General features: G+C 36.9%; 1 protein-coding gene across 3 annotated transcripts in view; it reads right to left on the reverse strand.

Moving 5' to 3' along the window:
* Nucleotides 1–2,898: 2,898 nt before the first annotated feature.
* Nucleotides 2,899–20,857, reverse strand: part of LOC149075624 (uncharacterized) — a 123,465-nt gene continuing 105,506 nt past the window's right edge. For 2 of the 3 annotated variants that reach the window (XM_089243113.1, XM_089243112.1), the window contains 3 exons: nt 8,862–9,069; nt 7,865–8,018; nt 2,899–4,151 (listed from right to left, as the gene is read on the reverse strand). In XM_089243113.1, the coding sequence (XP_089099239.1) occupies nt 4,044–4,151; nt 7,865–8,018; nt 8,862–9,069 (470 nt within the window). In that variant the 3' untranslated portion in view covers nt 2,899–4,043. Of the gene's footprint in view, nt 4,152–7,864; nt 8,019–8,861; nt 9,070–12,381; nt 13,252–20,857 lie in introns of those variants that run through there. The other variant, XM_089243114.1, reaches the window with a different exon arrangement.

Here is a 20,857-nt window from a genome sequence, read left to right on the forward strand (position 1 = left end):
TCAGCATCGATGGGGTGGGGTTCCGAGTTGCTGACTTATGATGACAAAGGAGGGGGGGGGATTTGGATGATGCTTACGTCATTAACCACCCTTTATGACGATATGAAATATTCTTCATGACATCTTATTCGGTGCGTCAAAAACGGAAAAAAACCTTTCGATAGTTATTGGGCACCTGAACTAACATTCCCCTATTCATAAGTCCCCTACAGAGCTACTTTAGTGATCTCTAAATGTTTCCAGGATCCTTCAAGTACTCAGGAAATGTGTTCGGGCCACTTAAGTGCTCTGGAAATGTGTTCGAGCCGCTTAAGTGCTCTGGAACTGTGCTACGTATCACTCAAGTAATTCGCAATTATACCACGGATCACTTAAATAATATGGGAATGTTCCGCGGGTAACTTGAGTGATGTAGAACCGCATTGGGGGCCCGCTTGAGTGCTCTAAAACTGTGCCACATGTCACTCAAGGGATCTCTAAATGTGTCGCGGGTTACTTAAGTGCTCTTTGAATGTAAAAGTGATCTTTGAGGCCTACTTCGGTGATCTGAAAATGTACCACGGGCTACTTAAATGCTCTGGAATTGTGCCACGGGTCATTTAAAAGATCTGTAAATGTGCCGCTTAGTTCATTTTAACAAAATTAGGTTTGAGGGGGGCAAGCCATGGCTTAAAAGGTGCGTCGCAATGAATTTCTTAGAGAAATTTTGAAGTTCTTACCCTTCAAATAGCATTGAAATGAACAGAAATCAATTATAATATAATATAATAAGGGTATATTTTCTTTCGAAATTGTTTTTTTAAAATATTTATTGCATTAAAAAAAAATTTCTCCTGGAGAGGGAGGCACACGGGCCCACTCCTCCCGCTTCCGTTCCCATCAATATGCGTTATGAGGTGGGGGCAGTGTTGACGAAATTTTGCTGACGGGCGGGGGCAAAAATGACTAAAAATTTTCTGACGTACTACATGAACGACCCTAATGTATAGGTAGAAAGAGGGGGAAATTTCGAGTTTCACGCACTTGCCGACAGGTAGCGCTAACGCTCTTCCTTTGGTCACCACTTCAGTGTTTGTCAAGATGGTGACTGCATAACAGAAATCGTTTTGTGTTCTAAGCTTCGCGAAGTGTGAATCCATAACAACTGTTCATCGTGCTTTTCGTTGACAATACCCTGGTGTTGAACTTCCTACCGCTCAGAGTATTAGGCGATGGTTTAAACAATTCCGAGACACGGGCTGTCTGTGTAAAGGGAAATTCTCTGGCCGTCCCCGCATGTCAGACGAAAATGTGTAGGGCATCCGACAGTTTCACACGTAGTCCACAGAAATTCACTCGCAGTGGATGCAAACATGCTCGCAAAAGTTTGGGGCGAATTTGACTAACGTGTGTGTGTGTGTGTGTATATATATGCCTAAGTGTGACATATTGAGCACCTTTAATTTGGGGTTTATAAAAAACTGATTAGCCAGGTAATATAAAATTAATCTTTAAGTGTCTACGTTCAATATTTTTCGTAATATACGCATTTCAAATCGGGTGATGCTTTTTTTGAAGAACCCTGTATATATTTCTATTCTAACGAATTTGGCGGGAAAAGCTGAGATAAAAGAGATGCAATTGCATACATGTGTCGGTCCTGTAAGTCATAATCCGCCCTTCGTCTCATCAACCATTCGTCGTAGAGTTATGGTTCTAACTTGAGAAATGCTCAAAATGTGTTCAGAGATCAATCTGTGTTAGTTTTGAGTGAAAATACACAGCGTGTCATAAACTAAAAAAAAAAAAAAAAAATGAATTTTTATGTGATGACACCACTGTCTAACTTCGACTAAGAAAGTTGTTGCCCTGTCTCTCCCGAGGCCAACAAAAAATGTTCCACATTTCTGAGCGATATTTGAATTCAAAAATCGGAGGAAATGGGAAAGAACAGTATAAACTAATGGATAACGCTTCTTTCCCTCATTTATGCTGTTATTTCTCAAACTTCTTAGATTTTTGAATTCAAATATCTCATTGCACTCGAAAACATGAATTTTTTTGTTTTCCTCTGGAGAGACAGGGCAACACCTTTGTGTCTCTAATTAGGGCACACTATTTTCACTCTCGAAATCAGTGCAAAGTCATTTTTGTAGACATAGAGGTATGGTTCTAATTTAAAAATGCTCAATCTACGACGAATGGTTGATGAGATAAAGGCCAAATTAGGACTTGCAGGTTGTTCTCTTCTCTCGTGTTGGAACTATATCTAAGAAAAAATTTCCATTTTACGAAACAGTATTTTACTTATATATGTAATTAGATTTTTTTTTTCCCTCCTACAAACCAAATCTATATATCAATTTTACGTAGTGTGAAGTGAGCATCTCCCTTTTGAACGATTTAATTGACATGGTCTTCACCCATAAAATAACAGCGATTTTGGGGGAGGATATGTTTTTTTTTTTTCTTAAATTAGTTCACCACTATCCAGGGGCCACCTCTTAAAACGTGGTTGCCTTGGATATCATTGTCTAATGCTATAGTTTTCTCATTGCATAAAAATTTTAAGTCACCAATGAACAAGCCAAAAAACTGAATTTTTCGTGTATTCGCCTTATTTGTTGGTGTCTTAATATTCTTGGGCTAAATTGATCTACAGTTGCATAAAAATTTTATAATAAAAAAAAATGCATACTGAAATTTTTTGAAAATTTTAAACAAGAGGACCATCTTCTATTGCTTGAAAAAAATTTGACCATTTTAAGTGATGCAATAATATGCAAGAAAATTTTGGAACAAGAAAAGAACTAGTACTTCGGCAGGTGTTATCTTCAGAGAAGTTTCACTGTATGAGGTATTACGCTATTTCTAAATCAAGTGGAGACTCGTTTTATATTGAAGGAATTAAAACGCAAGAATAATGAAAACACATTTATTTAAATCATATCCATTCATTTAAAAATCTTTTCTCCATAAAATAAAATTCTCAGCATTCAAAATACATTTCGACATTCAAATTTACACATACAGAAAAATACAATTTCAAATGCTTTTTTGCTTAAGAACACTCATGAAATATTAACAAAGCTACAAAACAGCAAAAAAAAAAAAATCTATACATATAACACAGAAATGCATTCAAATCAAAGCAAATGTCAAATATTCTCAGTGATATGTCACTCAAACGATGGTTGAAGTCATCTTGGAATCAAAATATACAAAAAGGGGGAAAAATAATATGGTAAGCACCATATGAAGCTGTCACCATAGTGAACTACACGGATAAGCTTCTTCGAAAATATCCTTATATAAATTAAACAACACTTTTGCATACTTCATTTTCAACCAAAGCACAATGGTTTGAATTTTGATGCTCTTAAGATCACTTATGATACTGACTATACATTAAAAAACAAAAACTGTACAGAAAATATATCTACATGAGGGTTAGAAAAATATCAATGAATCAGAATAATCGAGAAAAGTTAGGAAATGGAAAGATGAACAACCCTTCCATGAAGTCAAGGCCATATTTCTAAATTTTAATGGACACACATGACAATATCGTTTCAAGACACCTTTTGGTTTGATTTGGAAAAAATCCCATTCAAAATACAGGCACATGTTTTTAAAAAGCTATTTCTTTAACATTAAGACGATAGAAGTGAACATTTGATTTTGTAATGTATAGGAATTATATGACTTGAGCAGTAGTTCATATACACACAGGTTTTTCCCTTTCATAATGTTCTTTTACCAAATGCAATTTGAGAATGAATGACAGATATCAAACACAGCTTAAAAGAAAATGTATAAAAATAATTAAAATGCTAAACACATTGAGGCTAAGCATCCTCTCGAATCTGTAAAATGCACAGGTACACGATTCTCTTTTCCAATAGTTTTTTTATGAGCGATTTTCTCACATCTTAACTCGCAGAAGCTTGACAACCATAAACCAAAAATGTCATTTTATATTCACTGAATTATGTACAGAGGCAAGGTATTTGGTTTGGTTCTAGAGATTTGTTTTTTCTCTTCTTGGATGAAAAATAGCAATGCTACGTAGCTGGTTCAGCAGTTTGTGCACAAACCCGAGCATGGACACGAAGAAATTCTGGTTGGTCTTCAATAGCTGGCTCTGTTTTCTTCGCTTCAGTTTCTTCTTGCTGAAAACAGAAAAAATCTTTTAAGAGAAAGAATACAAGCAAATACATTAGTGTAAAATATTCTCATTCCAGTTTCATGATTTTAATACCTTTTAGAAAATAGGAAGATTGGGTTTTTGCTGGAACAGTGGCAAAAATAGGAAAAAAGACAAAAACGCATATTACATTGTAGATGTTATGCAATTATTTTATTGGAATTATAATTTTAATAGTTTCTATTGTTTATTTTTTCATCTTCCTATTAATACCATTGAAGAGATGTATTGCTTGTGAAAGCTTTTCATTATCATTTGACCTTTTGTACATTTATTCAAAGTTTGTTTAACAACAAAATATTTCTTATGAGATGGCAAATTTAAATTCCTACAATTTTCAACTTGAGCAGAATGGAAATGATTTTAATACTTGAAAAAATAACAAATACATAGTTAGTATAACTCTGCTCCTATAAATGTACTTTCATCCTACAGCAGATTTGTTGCCTTGTATGTTTATGGCTGAATTACTGGCACTTTTATAAGTGGGGTTTTAAAAGGTTGCCCGCAGCATGTGATTTAATTGCATCTTTGCAGAACAAGTTAAGATTTTTTGAATTTGTTCTATTAAAGTATAAGTGTAAATTTTTAATTCTATCAATTTTTGCCATTGGCAAAAATACTGCAAAAACTATTTTTCCATGTTTTTACTACTACGGCAAAAACTTTTCACCCCTCCTAGCAGGGTCGGCAAGTTCATCAATAACAAATAATCACTTTAGTCAAGATTAGTCACTTCAAAATTGTATAATACAAAGACCACAACAGGCAAATTGCCCAATGCAATGGCTGAAAAACTATGCCCATAAAAAATATCTCAAAAAAAGACTATGGTTGCCTTTAAGTATGGATAGCTTCTCGATTTATCCCACTATGCCCATCATAATTCTTTTTAAACTCATCAATTGCGTTAGAATTCATGACCCCCAGAGGTAAGCTATTCCACTTATTAATCTCATTAGAGAAAAACTCCCTGGAGCACAATCTGGAATTGTTACTTACTAAACAATACTGGTGTCTCCTTGTTGGAGCGGATAATTAAGAGTATTAATAACTCATGGTGCGTCCCATTGAAAATTTTAAACAGTTCGATCATATTCCTCCCCCAACACCTGCATTCACCAAATGTAAAAATTTGAGAAATCAAGACATTCTTCATTAGATAGAAAATTCTTTAATAGAAAACTTAATTGCATGGTTCTATTGAAAATGTTGCATTAATAAGCAATTAATCAAATTAGATACACAAAAACTATCTCACTGCTTAAAAATTAAAAGACTAATTATCAAGACATCTTATTGAATGATATGTGCTAGGTACTAAGCTCTGACACCATCTACACCATGGGCTATGAAAATGATTTAGTTTCATTTTTCCATTAACTTCCCATTAGTTGTATGACCCAGCCTTTCACTTACAAAAAAAGAAATTCAACGGGCAGCTGGCTTCTAACATGGCTGAGAACGACTGCTATAAACAAGCTCAACAATTTTCAAGAGTTACTGAGCCACAATATCTCTGAAATGAATATTTTGACGATAGCTAAACTTTGAATATATTTATCCTAAAATTTATCACTCATAAAAATTAAGTATCCACATAGCCCCTGTGGTGGTCGAGTGGTTATAGTGAAAGACTTGTATCGCGAGGTCCTGGGTTTGAACCCCACATTCACCACAATGGTCGGCGGCTGAAGTTGGTTCTCTGTGGTTTCCAACTTGAGGCGCGAATGACAGCCGATCTCCCCTTTAAAAAGTCTCACCACAGATCTACAAACAGTACAAATGTAGTTCAATCATGACACTTTACTTCCCTTCTGAAATACAGATGGCAGCACTGAAAAATCAAACACTAAATACGCACTCTGGCTGTTAGGTACACACACACACACACACTTCTGGCACAACTCCCAAGGTAGTCAATTGTCCATAGATGGCGATAGACCCGAGTTGTACTCATTCTACACTTAATAATGTAATTTGTACAATTTTAATTAACCATCAAATCCTTAATCATCATACTCTGCTCTCATGTATTACTATTAAAATTTAATTTTCACTTTATCTCAAAAACTTGAGCAAATCTGACAAAACCAATGCCACACTTAGAATTATCAGTCCGAATATACTCTAAAACCAATAAAATTCCCTTAATAACACGATTTTTTTTTGTTGAGCAGTGTAATCAATGGGACGGAACAAAAAAAAACTAAACTTAACCTGTCCATTCTCTTATACAGTCTGATTGAATATCTATACTTTCATATAAAAGCTAGCAATCACAATAAATCTCATTATTTAAAAAAAAAAGTAAGTACAATTCTTCCCTAAATAAAATGTACTTTTTAAAACAATATTATGAAGGAAATATAAACTTTCATAATTTCTACGTTTCATTTCTCCACATAATATTCCTTTTATTTCTGTAAATAATGCTGGAGGAGAGTACTATATGTCCTTTTTCTTCAATATTGGACTAACACTATTAATCGGCTGTACTTTCCTTATACTTTATTTCAATAAATAACAGATATTCACTTTATAAAAAATATCATTTCACCATGAAGAAACAAAAACCACATTTCACTTTTCTGATACTGTGCCCTTAAAAATAAACTATGTAACGAAAATTTAATTTTGATTCATCAAAAATACATAAAAACACAGTTGTGAGCTATTCAATGAGAGTTTCATGGATCAATTATCAACACTTGAAAACAAAATACTACTGTCATCTTGTGGTTTGACATATCGTAACAGCAATTATTTGGCATATGTACAGTTTTTAGGAGTGACCCTGCGTTAGATCTTGCATGTAAGGAGATGAAGAAAAAGCAGGATATACTGAAACTGTGATATAACTGAATACTTTGTTCTAATATATTAGTTCAATTTTCAAGAGATTCTAATAATAGGTATAAAATATAAAAATGCACTTTATATAAGTTCTGCATAAAGAGAAGAAACCACATCAATTGTCAGCCTTTCTGTCACTTCAACTAGTTTCAATTAGTTTAAATGCAAAGGAATGATGATTATATTATGAAATTCAATTTACTTAGAGAGATAGATGGCTTTTTCTCAGCCCGAGATATCAAGGAAACGGTTATTTTCCGGATATTATGCTGAGGTGAACTCGGAAAGAAAAGTCATCGGTATGCAAGAGGGTCTGGGTTCTTGTCCCGGCATAGACGTGATGACTTTTCTTTCCGAGTTCACATCAGCATAATATCCGGAAAATAACTGTTTCCTCAATTTACTTAGTCATTGCCAACGAAAACTATTTTATCTTCTTGAATTTTTAGATAACCTATGCTAAAGATATATCTATTAAACTATTTGGCACTCAGGGTAACTATGACAGACCATCAGTGTGGAAGCACAAAATTATGCCTCACATATGGTAATTTAATATCATCATTATGCCATCATGTTTTTATTCATTCCATTTAACTCTGATAAATATTCAGCTACGTCGACATTAGCAGACACATCTGTTATCACTTGCAAAGATAACAGATCTATTAGATATTTAGATAAATGGCAAATGCAATGATTCTCATAGGAAGATTGACATAAACTAACACAAATATAAGAAAACAGTTAATCCTTTATATGAAACTACGATATGAAAATGCATTTCTTAACAAATGAATGAGAAATTAATCAAAAACTCACCAATTTGATCTTGTTAGCTTGCTCTTCGAGTTTCTTTTCAAAAGCTGACTTGTTTTGGGTTTTCTCCTCTTCAAGCTCTTTCTTCTTTTGGTCTTCTTTGAATTTTTCCATCGCTTTCTGCAGTTCCGTTTTCTGGCCTATAACGCTCTTGCCACTGTAAAAATTACAAGATATGTATAAAGGTATTCATATTTCAACACATTGAAAAAAATTCAGAGCATTTGTAGATGCTGACAATAAATTTATGCAACGGAAAAGAATTAAGAATTCTTTTGAGTCAAAAATTAGTCTGAATCTTCAGTCAGGGTTGGTCTGATTTTGCCCACCCTGAAAAAACCTGGGCGGGTTCAAGTGAAAAAACCCCTTGAAAATACCAACCAACAAAATTACACCTTAAAATTATACTTACTTGCACATAGAGTATGGCAATGCAATAACATTAAAGAGCATACTATCTTAAAAGAAATATACTACTATGTTCTGGAACTTATTTTAACACAGAAGAATGATTACAGATAGAACCTGTTTATTCAGCGTTTCCTTCAAATTAACTACCCTGTGCAATTATGCATTTTTACCATTGCTCATACGTTTTCCTTGTCACATCCTCCAGTGCCTTTGTGCATTTTTTCAAAACCTGAGAATTGTTGCCCCGTAAGCAAATTTTTTATCAGAGGAAAAGTCATGTATCAAGATCAAGAGAATAAGCTGGTTGTGGAAGTATCAAGAAAATGATGTTTTTTGACAGATATTCTGACACCAAAAGGGACCAGTGAGGCCTCATATGCCTGAATGATTCGGTGAGACACAAGTGACCATATCTTTGGAAGGCCAGTCATGGGTGCTCCATCGCAATGTGTCAGCTCATAAGTCCCTCTTGGTGTCAAATTAACTGTCAAAACATCACATTACGATACTCTTACAAACAGCTTATTCCCTTTGAACTGGGCTGTCTATATTTTATACATTAAAAAGAATCTTACAAACAAAATCTTACATTTTCTGATTGAACATAAGCTCCCTGTGCAGGTTTTGCCTCTCAGAAGATTCCAAGCAAGGATTTGTAGGTTTCTTGGGCACCACCAATCCATCTTCTGTGAACTGGACCCCATTTTGTGGAGTAGAACCTTTCTTGCTCTTTCGACCTCCAAAAAGTCTCAGTGGGTCACTCTTACCCTCACTGTAATCGGGTTCTGGAATCATACCTATAAAGATAGAATGTAATAACCTTGAATACCATGTTTGTTATCTATCTACTGCATATATCCACTCAGGACATTGACAGCAGTAAACAATATTCAAGCCTTATAAAAATAATTCTAGTGCATGACTGGATGACATCCATGTCCTATCCAATAGGGTCCGATTTATTTGGATAAATATTTTCTAATGCACCATTTAGGTGCAGGCTTTGACATATCCCAGGTGACCATGGCGACTAGAAAATTTGTATTGACGCTTAAATTGATCCGTACGAGCTTGCTCAATTAGATTTTAAGAGAAAAGAAAATGATTTAATTTCATAATTGTCGCTTCCAGCATCGGATGCCCCATTCAAGTGCGACGCTGGTTTGCGAGCATCGGAAGCTCCATCAAGCCGGGTCTACACCAGCAGCTGCTACCCACGCAAAAACAGATTTTGAGGTCGAGGGAGATTTCAATGGTCGATTTCACATAGCTACACCTCAAAATCGGTTTTTTGCGCGGGTAGCAGCTGCTGGTGTAGACTCGGGTTGAAAAGTCGAAAATAAACACTATTTAAGACTGGAAACATATTTTATGGATTTTTTTAAATGCCGAGGTCAATTCGGATAGTCATCTCGTCCCCGCCCTGACTTGAACCCAGACCCTCTTGCGAGTGCATAGAATACGGAAGGTAGGGTCGTGCCCCCAGCGATGTAGATGATAACATGTTTGCCCGGTATGCAAAAGATCCAAGCGAAGACTATTCTTTCCTAATTCCTCTCGGTATAAGGAAAAAAAATCCAGAAAATGTTTCCTCGATATATTGGGCCGAGGGGGAAAAAACCGTTTATTACTATTTAGGACTGTTTTTCTTCGGTAAAAACAGTGCTCGGCTAGAAAGAAAATTGGGAGATGAACAATTTTTTTTTTTCAATTTGATCCAGGCTCACAAAATAGAGAAAAATATTGAAGTGGTGATGTAGAAATTCTACTTTTGAAGGAGAAATACCCATTTCCTAAGTCGGATCAATCATAAAACACTCTTGACATAAAAGGCCGACTAGTTGGTCGTAAGTAGCGATTATTAAGAAAGTGGTCTACTCAGTACGAGATTGAGACGTGAGTGGTCTGAATTATAAGTAGCGCATCAGAGCTCAAGCTATTTATGATGGCAACTTACTGTAAATGAGAAACGCGCCGAAATTCCGTCAATAATGAATATTATCTGAACAGTAAGTAGGCCTACATCAAAGCATGGAAGGAAGGGGAAAAAAAATTCCAGGCGATAACTAGGAATATCGAATACCGTGCGAAAGTCACTCGTAAAATACACCTGGGAATTCTCTCTTCACGACTAATGATCCAAAGGTGGATACCGGCCGGCGAATACGAATGCCGCTCCAGGGTATACACGTTAATGAACTTAATTCAATCTAGTTGTCAGACGGCGCCATCGACGGCATGTCAGTGACCCAGAAGCCAAATGATCAATTTTGGTCACTATTCAAGCGCATCTACTTCGATCTTGAAGAAAATCTACAAAAAAAAGTAATTACACAAAACTCTGTACACATTTTTCATTAAGTAACAAGTACCAGAATCACAAATGGTAATGCTACTATCACGAGAGGAATTACTTCATACTTTCAGTACCAAACACCACAACATAGAATTACATAACAGCGTAAGTTTAAAAATCGGCTTTAGAAATTTAAGTTAATTTCAGTCGCACCATAATTAAGGATGGTCCGATTAAAATTTTGCCTTAAAAATCACAAACTTTATTTATTGGAAAAAACTGATTAGATGTTTTAAATTAGCTTGCTACAAATAACATTTAAAAATGACCGATAAAAAATTCAAATTCATTCCTAGCACTCAACCATAAATGCACACTACCTATCAGTTCAGGGTCTACACAGTTCCTCCTAGATCTTGAACGAATGAGATTGATGCGTCCACCACGTGACAAATCAGCAAATTATCGATCCTTTCCAAAATGACAGTGTTAATGTGAAAATTCGTGATGAATACCACTGATGCCAGCGATAAATACCGATGAATACGACGGTGAAAATCCTCTCCCATCAGACTAAGATTGACATGGGTTTTATGAAATAACTATTCACACAATGAATGTTTTATTTTAGTTACTATATGCTAATAAATAAATTAGGCTTTCTTCGTCAACGAAGAGATTTTAGCATGACGAGATTGTGACGGAAAAAAGAAATTTCCAGAAAGACGGGAAGCCGTCTTATTTGCGTCGCAAACGTCCCGGTCGCAAATAAGACGACACCCCCACACCAATCACGTACTCTATACGAGAAGTTATATGTTACTGACAATGCCCGAAATAGACCGATTCGCAACTGGCCGGCCAGTTTCAGAATTTCGGGCTTCGCCGACCCCCAAATATAGATCCCTATATACCAATCCCTGAGATGTCGACACTCCGATTCTTTTGATCGTTAAAATAGTCATAGCTAACCATAACTATCACAAAAAAATACGCCAACGTGGCGATGACCCAGATTCATAGGGATCGATATATAAGGGCCAGCGAAAGCCAAATTAGGACATAGGCCAGTTGGTGAACTGGCCGATTTCGGGCTTTGGCCGTAACATACAAATGCGTGATATGAAACGGAATTCACAGTATGCAGAAAATCAAAAAGAAATAGGAGTTATATTTTAGTTAACAAGTATCCAGTAAACGTTGTGTTTTTGACCTACTTTTTGCTAAATGCAATTCTAAAAAATATGCTACACAGTGATCCATGCCCGAACCAATCAAAGCCATTCAATCCATTTACTGAATAAAAATACTTTCAATATAAATTTAAAGCTCAGAGAAAAACACATTTATCTCTAGTTGACGGAAAACATTATGTTCAGCATCTCAAACTGATCAAAAATCAGATTTTCCCTGCTCGTTCAATATCGTAATTGGTTCGTATAAAACATCCAGCAAAATATCCGATAGAAATCACAAAATTAGATCTTATCTCAGTGAGAAATCAGTTGAACAATTTAAAAATATATCCATAATTTGGTTGTCCGAAATCATTTCTCGAACGAAATCAAAGTGATTGAAATCAGTTTAAATTACCGGTATTAAAGAAACGTTTCCGCAATCATACAATACCATGTTATTTGGCAAGAGAACATAATAACACAAATTCAGACTTGAATCAACTAACCACACGAGGGAGATTCTGATGAGATCTAACGTATTCCACATACATAAGAAACTAAAGTATAATACAAACACAATGCAAATGATAATTCAGTCGAAATCTACACGAAAACAAATCACGCTGATAACTTACATTCCGGTTCACGTTCCTCGTTTTCAGACATAATCTCAAGCAATCTTGTTGAAATTCAAAGGATGAGTTAACGACGAAATTAGTTGAATTCTCGTTGAGGCCGAGAGTCCGTAGAATATTCATTCACACACACACCTATAAGTTGCATCATAGAAGTGCCCGCACCACCTGATACCAACTACTATTGCGCAATAAGTCTAGCGAGATGACAACACAATGAGAGAGAGCTGGTGGTAAGTAAAGCGCCCTTCAAATTTGTGATTGGGAACAATTACGTATTCGCATAGCGGGCTAATGGCCAAGTCATCAAGTACTTGTTGCTCTGATCAAGTGGGTCTATTTTTTTTCATTAATTTTCTTCTTTTAACGTGTTATCGTTATAACATATGTTTGTTTAAACAGTTATCATCAGGAAGTTTTTTCACTTCGTTTTTTTAGTCGCTCTCGAGTGGTTTATGGTTTGATTCATTCCTATGTAAACTCCACAATAGCAGCCATTTCTTATCTGCTGCTCTCAATTCTGAAGATAAACGTTTTCTCTCTTCTGCATCATCATTGGATTTTGAACGTCTAATAAATTCCGATTTCCGACGACCATGAAATAAAGTGTCAACATTTCCCAGCAGGATTTATAGTGTTAATTTATAAGAGGATTGAATTTTTTTAGGGAAACAAAAGGTGATGTACAGTATAATGAGACTGATTTCATTGAGGCCAAAATAAAAACGCCACCTATGAAGTAACTCGTGTCATAAACCCCTCCCAACTTTCACCTATGATTCGGCAGCACGGCGATATCACCTGCAAAATATGACGGAGGAGCATACATTCATTTCGTGTAGTTAGCGAGAGCAGTAAAGAGAGTTATTTGCTTTAAATGCAGGAGTGAGTGACGAGACACGTTTATTGGGCTTACTTATCTACTACTGTATATAGTGCACAAATATTCAACTGCCATCTCACATATATAATATTATTTAGCCAAAAGAGTGGGAAATTTTGATTTGGCAGCACACACACAAAAACTTTTTGGTTCCACCTACTCCTTCCATTCAGAAATTTTATTTTCTCATCACAACCCTCCCCAAATAAGGCCAATTGGATCTTACATTACACCCACCGCAATGGGCGACATCGACCACTCTGGGAAACACTAAGCTAAATCATCCATCGTACTACCCAGATGGCACCATGCAATTCTCTCCTATTTCGAGACTGAAGAAAATCATTGAAGAGAACACTGAAGTTGAGACATTAAAAAAAGCCTAACATCGAGTCTCTTAACCCTTACAGCGGCAATGACAAGACATCTCGTTTAACTTGGCGCCTTTCATTCCGACACAATCCTGAAATATCTCCGCCTTCTTAAAACCCTCTCATTTCGGCAATCATGAACCCATCTAGCTTTGTACTGAGAGCTTACCCTAAAACCATGTCATCTTCCCCCCCCCCCATCATTCCAATCATTCCAGAGAAGTATGGGAATACGAGTACAGAATAACAAGAAAAGAGTATTTCTCTTCCTTGTTTTTTTTTTATTATTCCCGATTTCGTGGGGGGAGCATTTATCACTGTACTAAATTGGAAAAAACCTTGAAAACAGGACACAATTTCTAGAAAATTTAGTGATTTTCCACTGTGGCATTATAATGCGGATCGGGTAAATTTTTAAAAACCGTTTAAAGGGTTAAAACCACACAAGAACTTTGGCAGAGGTCGTATTAACTTTAGTTAGATCGTGACACTTTCTATATAAATGTACAAGGAAGTAGTTTGAATAAAAACCAGGTGCATCCTCGTCTCTACCAGTTTTATCTTTTTAATTTTCTTCATGTTTTAAAACCTCAATCTCATTGCTGGAGCAACAGTTTAGCCCCAAAATGTTTTGTATTTGATTAGATGAATAGATCTTATTTACCGGTGATTAATTCTCAATGATCGATTGCCGGATTCTGTACTTTCCCCTGGAAATCATTTACCTATTCAATTTGAATATTTCTTGCTTTACAACTATGTCCGAACAAAAAAAGAAAATCTCATTACGAGATTTTTTATATGAGAATTTTCCATATATCCAAGATATCGAAATCTCACTATCTCAATGGAACTTGATTGATCATTATAACAACTGTGTTTTCAAAAAACTATGCATGCATCACTCTCTAAAACGATATTAATATTAATCTCTCAGCACATTTCAAGTAAAAATAGATGAAAACTATACGAAAATACTTGTTTTTTTTCACACTCACTTTAAGGCGTATGAACGAAAAGGTCCCAAAAAAGTCACAAGAGGTATATCTTATTGACGAAGCTCCTATCCGGCATCTAAAACACGAACTTTCTTTTCAGCAACTTCATGGGCACAAACAGGATGACAGAAAAAAAAAAGCGAAAAAAAATGTATACATTAAAATATAATTCCTGCCTGCGCGATGCGAACCTCATTCTTCGTCTCTCGTATCATTTGATTTGTACGGGAATCGTAATGACGTATTCTATCTCAAACATCCTGTGTTGTGTCCCGACTTCCCTTCACACATGAGGCAGTTTATCTTTTCATTCCAGCACATACAGAAGTCTTTCGTTTCTAAATTTCTTTTTCATCACCGCAACGGGCAAGATGATGATGCAATGAGTCAGCTAAAAACTCTCTTGTCAACGGTATAATCCATATTTGGAATGAATGACAACCACTCAATGCGAAGATTGTCCCGACCGCAAAAAATAGATGATGCATCGTTTAATTCGGAGTCTCAAATTTGTTTCATCGACCCCCCTTGCCAAGACAACTCAAAGGCACATATTCACATATTGTCAGGGGTCATTCAAGTATTACGTCAGCATCGAGGGGTTTCGGATTTGCTGACTTTTGATGACAAGGGGGAGTTTGAAGGTTGCTTACGCAATCAACCGCGCCTTTTTGAAGATATGAAATATTCTAAGCTGCTGACGGGGGGGGGGCCTCCGCCCCTCTTCCCCGATCAGTTCCATTGCCCCCTTTTGGAGACATTTGTTTGATTTGATAAGTGTGCACAATCGTACTCGCGACGCACCGCAACAATGGTTTTTTTTTCGCCATTGCAATCCCGTTCTAAGAATAGTGGTTCCCAACGTTCCTGTACCTATGTATGATTTTATCACGTGACTGCATACAAAAATTTGGCGTTAAAAACTCTGTTACTTCGTTAACTCTGATACATGTGTTTTTACAACTCCCCCCCATATATATCAAATTTTACATTGCAAAAACCAAATATATATACAGGTCGATTACGTAATTCCCCTTGGCCGCATTTCACTGGCGAACCGTTTATTCTAGAGCCATATTTTCAATTAGGAAAAAGTATCCTAATAACGTGTAGAAACTCAAACGTCATTTATGTTGCGAGGGGTTGTATAGTTATTACAATACAAAAACCAACTAACAAACTTCTTATTCGGACACCAAATAAAATTTTTTTTGCTGTTGTTTCTCCTGAGGGGAAAAAAAATCCCACGTTTCTAAGTGTAATATTTACAGAGATATTTGAATTCAAAAATCTAAGTTGGGAAAAAATAGCATAACCTTAACGGACAACTTTTTTTCTTCCGTTTTTCGAATTCAAAGGTAGCCCAGGTCGATAAGATACTCGCCTGAAGTACCAAAGGATGTTTAGGTGTGTCGCGAGTTTGATACCCGGTTTCATCCTTGTCAGAAAACTTTCCTGACACAGGGGTACAACAGAAACGGCGACATGACCGCAGACAAAGATTGCTACCGCAGAGAGTCCCACACCGAGGGGTTAGAGCACCAACCTCTCGTTGAGCATAAAAAAAAAGGCTGGAATCTGCAATAAAAATTGCACGTCCCGGTCTAATTTGCCTTCGTGTGCAGAAAATGACCGTGGTGCGACAAAAAAATGATCAAATTCAAATATCTCTGCGAATATTGCACTCAGAAACGTTTTTTTTTTTGGCATTAGGAGAGACAGGGCAACAACTTCCTAATTGTGTTCGAACACTATCCTGGAAAGTTTTTTTTTATTTTAATAACTAAACAAACCCTTGAAACATGAATGACGAATACAAGTTTTACATGTTATTTGGATAATTTTTCTAATCGGCAGTATGTCTCCAGGATCAAGGTTTACCAGTAAAATGCGGCAAGGGGAATTAAGTCATCACCTTCATATAATCGTCCAAGGCTGGCCCCACCTCCAAGTGAGCGCCACGCATTCTTGGGTTCCAGTATAAGAATACATAGCATCTTTTGATTAAGGTTCCATATAAGGAAACATTTTATTCTGACACAATCATGCTCACGACAAACAGCAACAATGGTTTTTCAACAATATTTTGCGACAACAATGAACGCCAGGGTCTCTGCTACCGGACTTATCCCGTTGCCGAGATCTCTTCCAGCCCAGCTTCGTGGCAGAGTCTGGAACAAAGTGAGTGTGTACACCTAACAGTCTGAGTGTGTAGCTAGTGTTGTGTATGATATTTCAATGCTGCCATCTATACTTCAAATTGTGAATGAAGCGTAATGATTGAATATTTGTAACGTTGTAGGCCTGTTGCTCTCTGTGACGAGACTTTTTAACGGGGAGATCGGCTCGCATTCGCGTCTTGAAGTTGAGAACCACAGAAAACCAACTTCAGCCGACCACATTTTGCGACAGCAATGAACTGTGTTGAATATATCGACAACGCTATAAACTGAATAACTTATAAATACTTGTGTAACTTATAAATACATTAGGTGGATAAAAGATATTCCAAATAAGAATTATTTTAATTCCTGGTGCAATCGCGTTAACGACACACTGCAACAATGGTTATACAATACATATCACTCAAACATAGCGGATAAGTCAGCCGTGAACACAGGATTTCAAAAGAGCCCTACAGTAGTAGTGTTTGGTGCGTTCCCTATCCATTTTGTAACGATTAGACGTCAGTTGGAGCGGCAAACCAGTTTTTTTTTTATGCGAACATGACGGACGATGCATTTAATAATTCTAAGCAGTTTAGCACAAGCTTATTGGGGTATACGGTTGCTGAACGTAAAATAAAAATTGAGGACAAATATTAATGTTCGATTGAACACCAACGGTACGTTATCAAAAAAGAGCAAATAATGGATAAACGCTGAAGTACGTATAAAGATTTGCAGCTTACTGACAAATTGTACGCAAACACGCAAATTACTTGGTCTGGTTAAAAAAAAACCTCAATAAAGTCAAGTTTATTTATGCAAGTTCGGTATTTCGAGAGATGTGTAATCGGTAGCTTAATATTTATTCCTAATGACACAGTGCGGTATAGTAGCAGCCCGATGCCATAACCAGACGAGGTCAACGTAGTTCACTTCGCACGACCGGCATTGAAAACACGCCGCCGAAATTATTAATGATAACGAACGCAATTAAAATACCGAAAAACGACAGAACATTTCGTTACTTTAGGTGAAAAACTCATTAGCGATCGTGGATTTCCCCCCCACCCCTTCTTCATTAATATGCATGTATGTATTATTACGCACGCGTGCACAAGGTAAAAATATTCAAACTATACAAGCGCAGATTTTGCTGCAAGCTGATGAAAAAAAAATCATGCTGAGACTTAACCTTCATTATACGGATTGGTAAAAAAAAATTTACGTAAGCTATCTATTCAGGTGCACAGCAATCCGATTGAAATAGTGTTGGAATGATGCAATAGCGGCTATGAATAGCACACATGCCTATCAGTGGGAGACGATAGTCTAATCGTTAAATGCCATGGGATAGAGCTTCTTGAAATACTGGTCTGACTTAAGACATGACTATACCAAAATGAACTATACCAAATTCTTCACATATTTTTCATCATAGGACCACATTTTTACAGCTTTTACCATCACACGCTTCTCGCTGAGGAAACTGAGATGTCATGCTGCATCTCTTAGAACATCAGCCCAGTGTAAACAACGTATCATGTCTGAGATCTTAAGCCACCTGAAGTGACGTGCAAGTTGTGTGCATGCACCTCTAGACAGACATATTCAACCATAGGCGTACGCAGAATTTTCTCAAGGGGAATTTTCATTTCTTACCTTCTCAGGAGGGGATTTACTTTTCCTGCAAAATAACAATATAATCTCGGCTTCGGGGGTGTTTAGAACCACAACCCCCCACCTTTGCGTACTCCAATGTATTCAACAGCATGTTGGCTTTCACCTACCATGAAATTTCCTCTCAGCAAAAAATTTCAAATTTAACATGATAGGTAGACTAATTCCGGTCACTTACATCTATTTTTGGGAGCTGAAATTTCACTCGTCACTTCACACAACCAGACTAGTTTACCTAAAGAATAGGAAAAAAAACATTTCCCCCAAAAAAAATGTGTCTGTCAGACATCTGCCAAATCAGTCTAAACAAAAAAAGAGCTCAGAGATAGTAAATCTGCAATGATGGCATGTTTCTTCCTGTCTTCGGATGGGTTGCTATAGCGAGGCACTACTTTCCTGGAAACTACAAACGAACGCGCTCTTTATTTTTTAATACCAAGGTCAAACTAAAATTACAGGAAGCAAGAACAGTAAAAGCTCCGATGACATAACGAATACCAGACTCGTACATACCCCAGATTTTTAACAACGCAGTGAAAGTCGAACGCTAGGATCCGGAGTCTCTTAAATCACTGATAAATATTCTAAACTAAATATACAGATCCGGACACCGACGTTAAGAACAAAAATGCCTTTTCTCAAGAGTTTCCTCGAAAGAATTTCCATAACATGGGTTGCAAAACCCGAAGATGCAATACGTAACCAAAACAAATATTTCTCACAATGTCGAAAATTGTGATAGCATTTGATACGGTGGAACCCCAGCTTCGGAAACCTATGCTCCAGATCAGTGGCTCCCAACCTGAGGTACGCGAACTCCTGGGGGTAAGCGATGGCCATTTAAGAGTACGCGAAAAGTAGTAAAACGTGCAAAAAACTGAATATAGCACAACATAGAGGGGGGGGGGGGCACACGCGTAAGAGGGGGCTCGTAACCGTCCTCCTGCCCAAGATGGTCATGAATTGCATCTTTATAAAAAAAATATCGAAAGAAAAGGCCTTTATATGCCACCTTATTCCTTTAAAGGATCATTTTCCTATCAACCCTTTCAGCGGCAATACCGAGATATCTCGTCAAACTTGATCTGCTTCATTTCTGTCACCCCGAAATATTTAGTCTTCTAAAAACGCAAATGAAGCTGTTTTTACAATAAAACATGTTTTCCATCCCCCGAACCAATCAACTGCCAGTGGACGGAGTCAACTCTTGTTCAAGGATAGATAAAAAGCAGTGGGAAAGAAATATACGCTCAGTATAAATAATACAAAAAGATTTTTTTCCTTTTTTTTCCTTGAAAGTATTTATCTTCCTACAAAGCCACAACATACATCACGGCAGGTATTTTTGTGCCATAGTGAGGGAAATAAAAGCGATGGATGGAGTAAAATGCCTTGTTTGGGGGGGGGGGGAAACAGTTACCTGCTCGAAATCGTAAAAAAATGCGTGGCAACAATGATGAACCATGGCCTTAGGCCGAGATTACACTATAAAAGTTTGATAAAAGTTCATTTATAAATCTTGAAAAATTCAACCAGTAAAGTTATACCTGTAAAAGTAAGGCTAAGATAGCTCTAGCCAATGCAATCGATGCTCTTATTGGTTGCATTTTTTAAGTTGTATAAGATAACTTTTATCAAACCTTTATAGTGTAATCTCGGCCTTAGAAAGAGTTACTGTTAATTTTAAATGCCTTTTCTAAGTTCCTGAAATTTTTCTGGAACAGATGTTTTGTACCTCCTCATAAGGTTGATATTGCGTAGCCCCTCTCCCATCCAAAGGATCCAAGAGAGACTCGTGCTATGTAGTGATAGCTCTGTAAAGCAATCAAGGCAGTAGTTGTCAAACTTTACCCACCCACGACTTCCTAAAGCAAAATGTTTTGCATTGTTCTGCAATGTGCCCTCAGCAGACTGGAAAACGTTCTTCAAAAAATTCCATAATCTTATGTTTTATACAGAAGAGTTCTTTTGTCGAGATTGTCCTGCAACAGCAATGATTGTTCTGCGACATATGCCACGATTTTCGGCATATCTTGCTTTGGGGTCCCGACTCCCTTAGCTTTGTCATCGTTTATCCTTGGCTTTCTAGATTCTCAAAAAAGAGGCATTTCAAAACCTTGAACATCAATACAACTTTTCGCAACGCCCCTAAGAGCAGTGACTCACACTTTGAGAACCACTAAGTGTTCCGGAACTGTGTCCCGGGTCATTTAAGTGATCTGAAAATGTGCCACGGGCCGCTTAAATGCTCTGGAATTGTGCCATGGGTCATTTAAGCGATCTGTGAAAATGTGCCGCTTACTTCATTTTTACAAAATTTGGTTTGAGGGGGCAAGCCACATCACATAACGTTCAGGGCCACATTTGGTCCGCGGGTCA

Source organism: Pholcus phalangioides, unplaced genomic scaffold, assembly GCF_987345545.1.
Source record: "Pholcus phalangioides strain wild (caught in Gottingen) unplaced genomic scaffold, Ppha-v1.0 ptg000015l_1, whole genome shotgun sequence".
Taxonomy (NCBI): Eukaryota; Metazoa; Arthropoda; class Arachnida; order Araneae; family Pholcidae; genus Pholcus; species Pholcus phalangioides.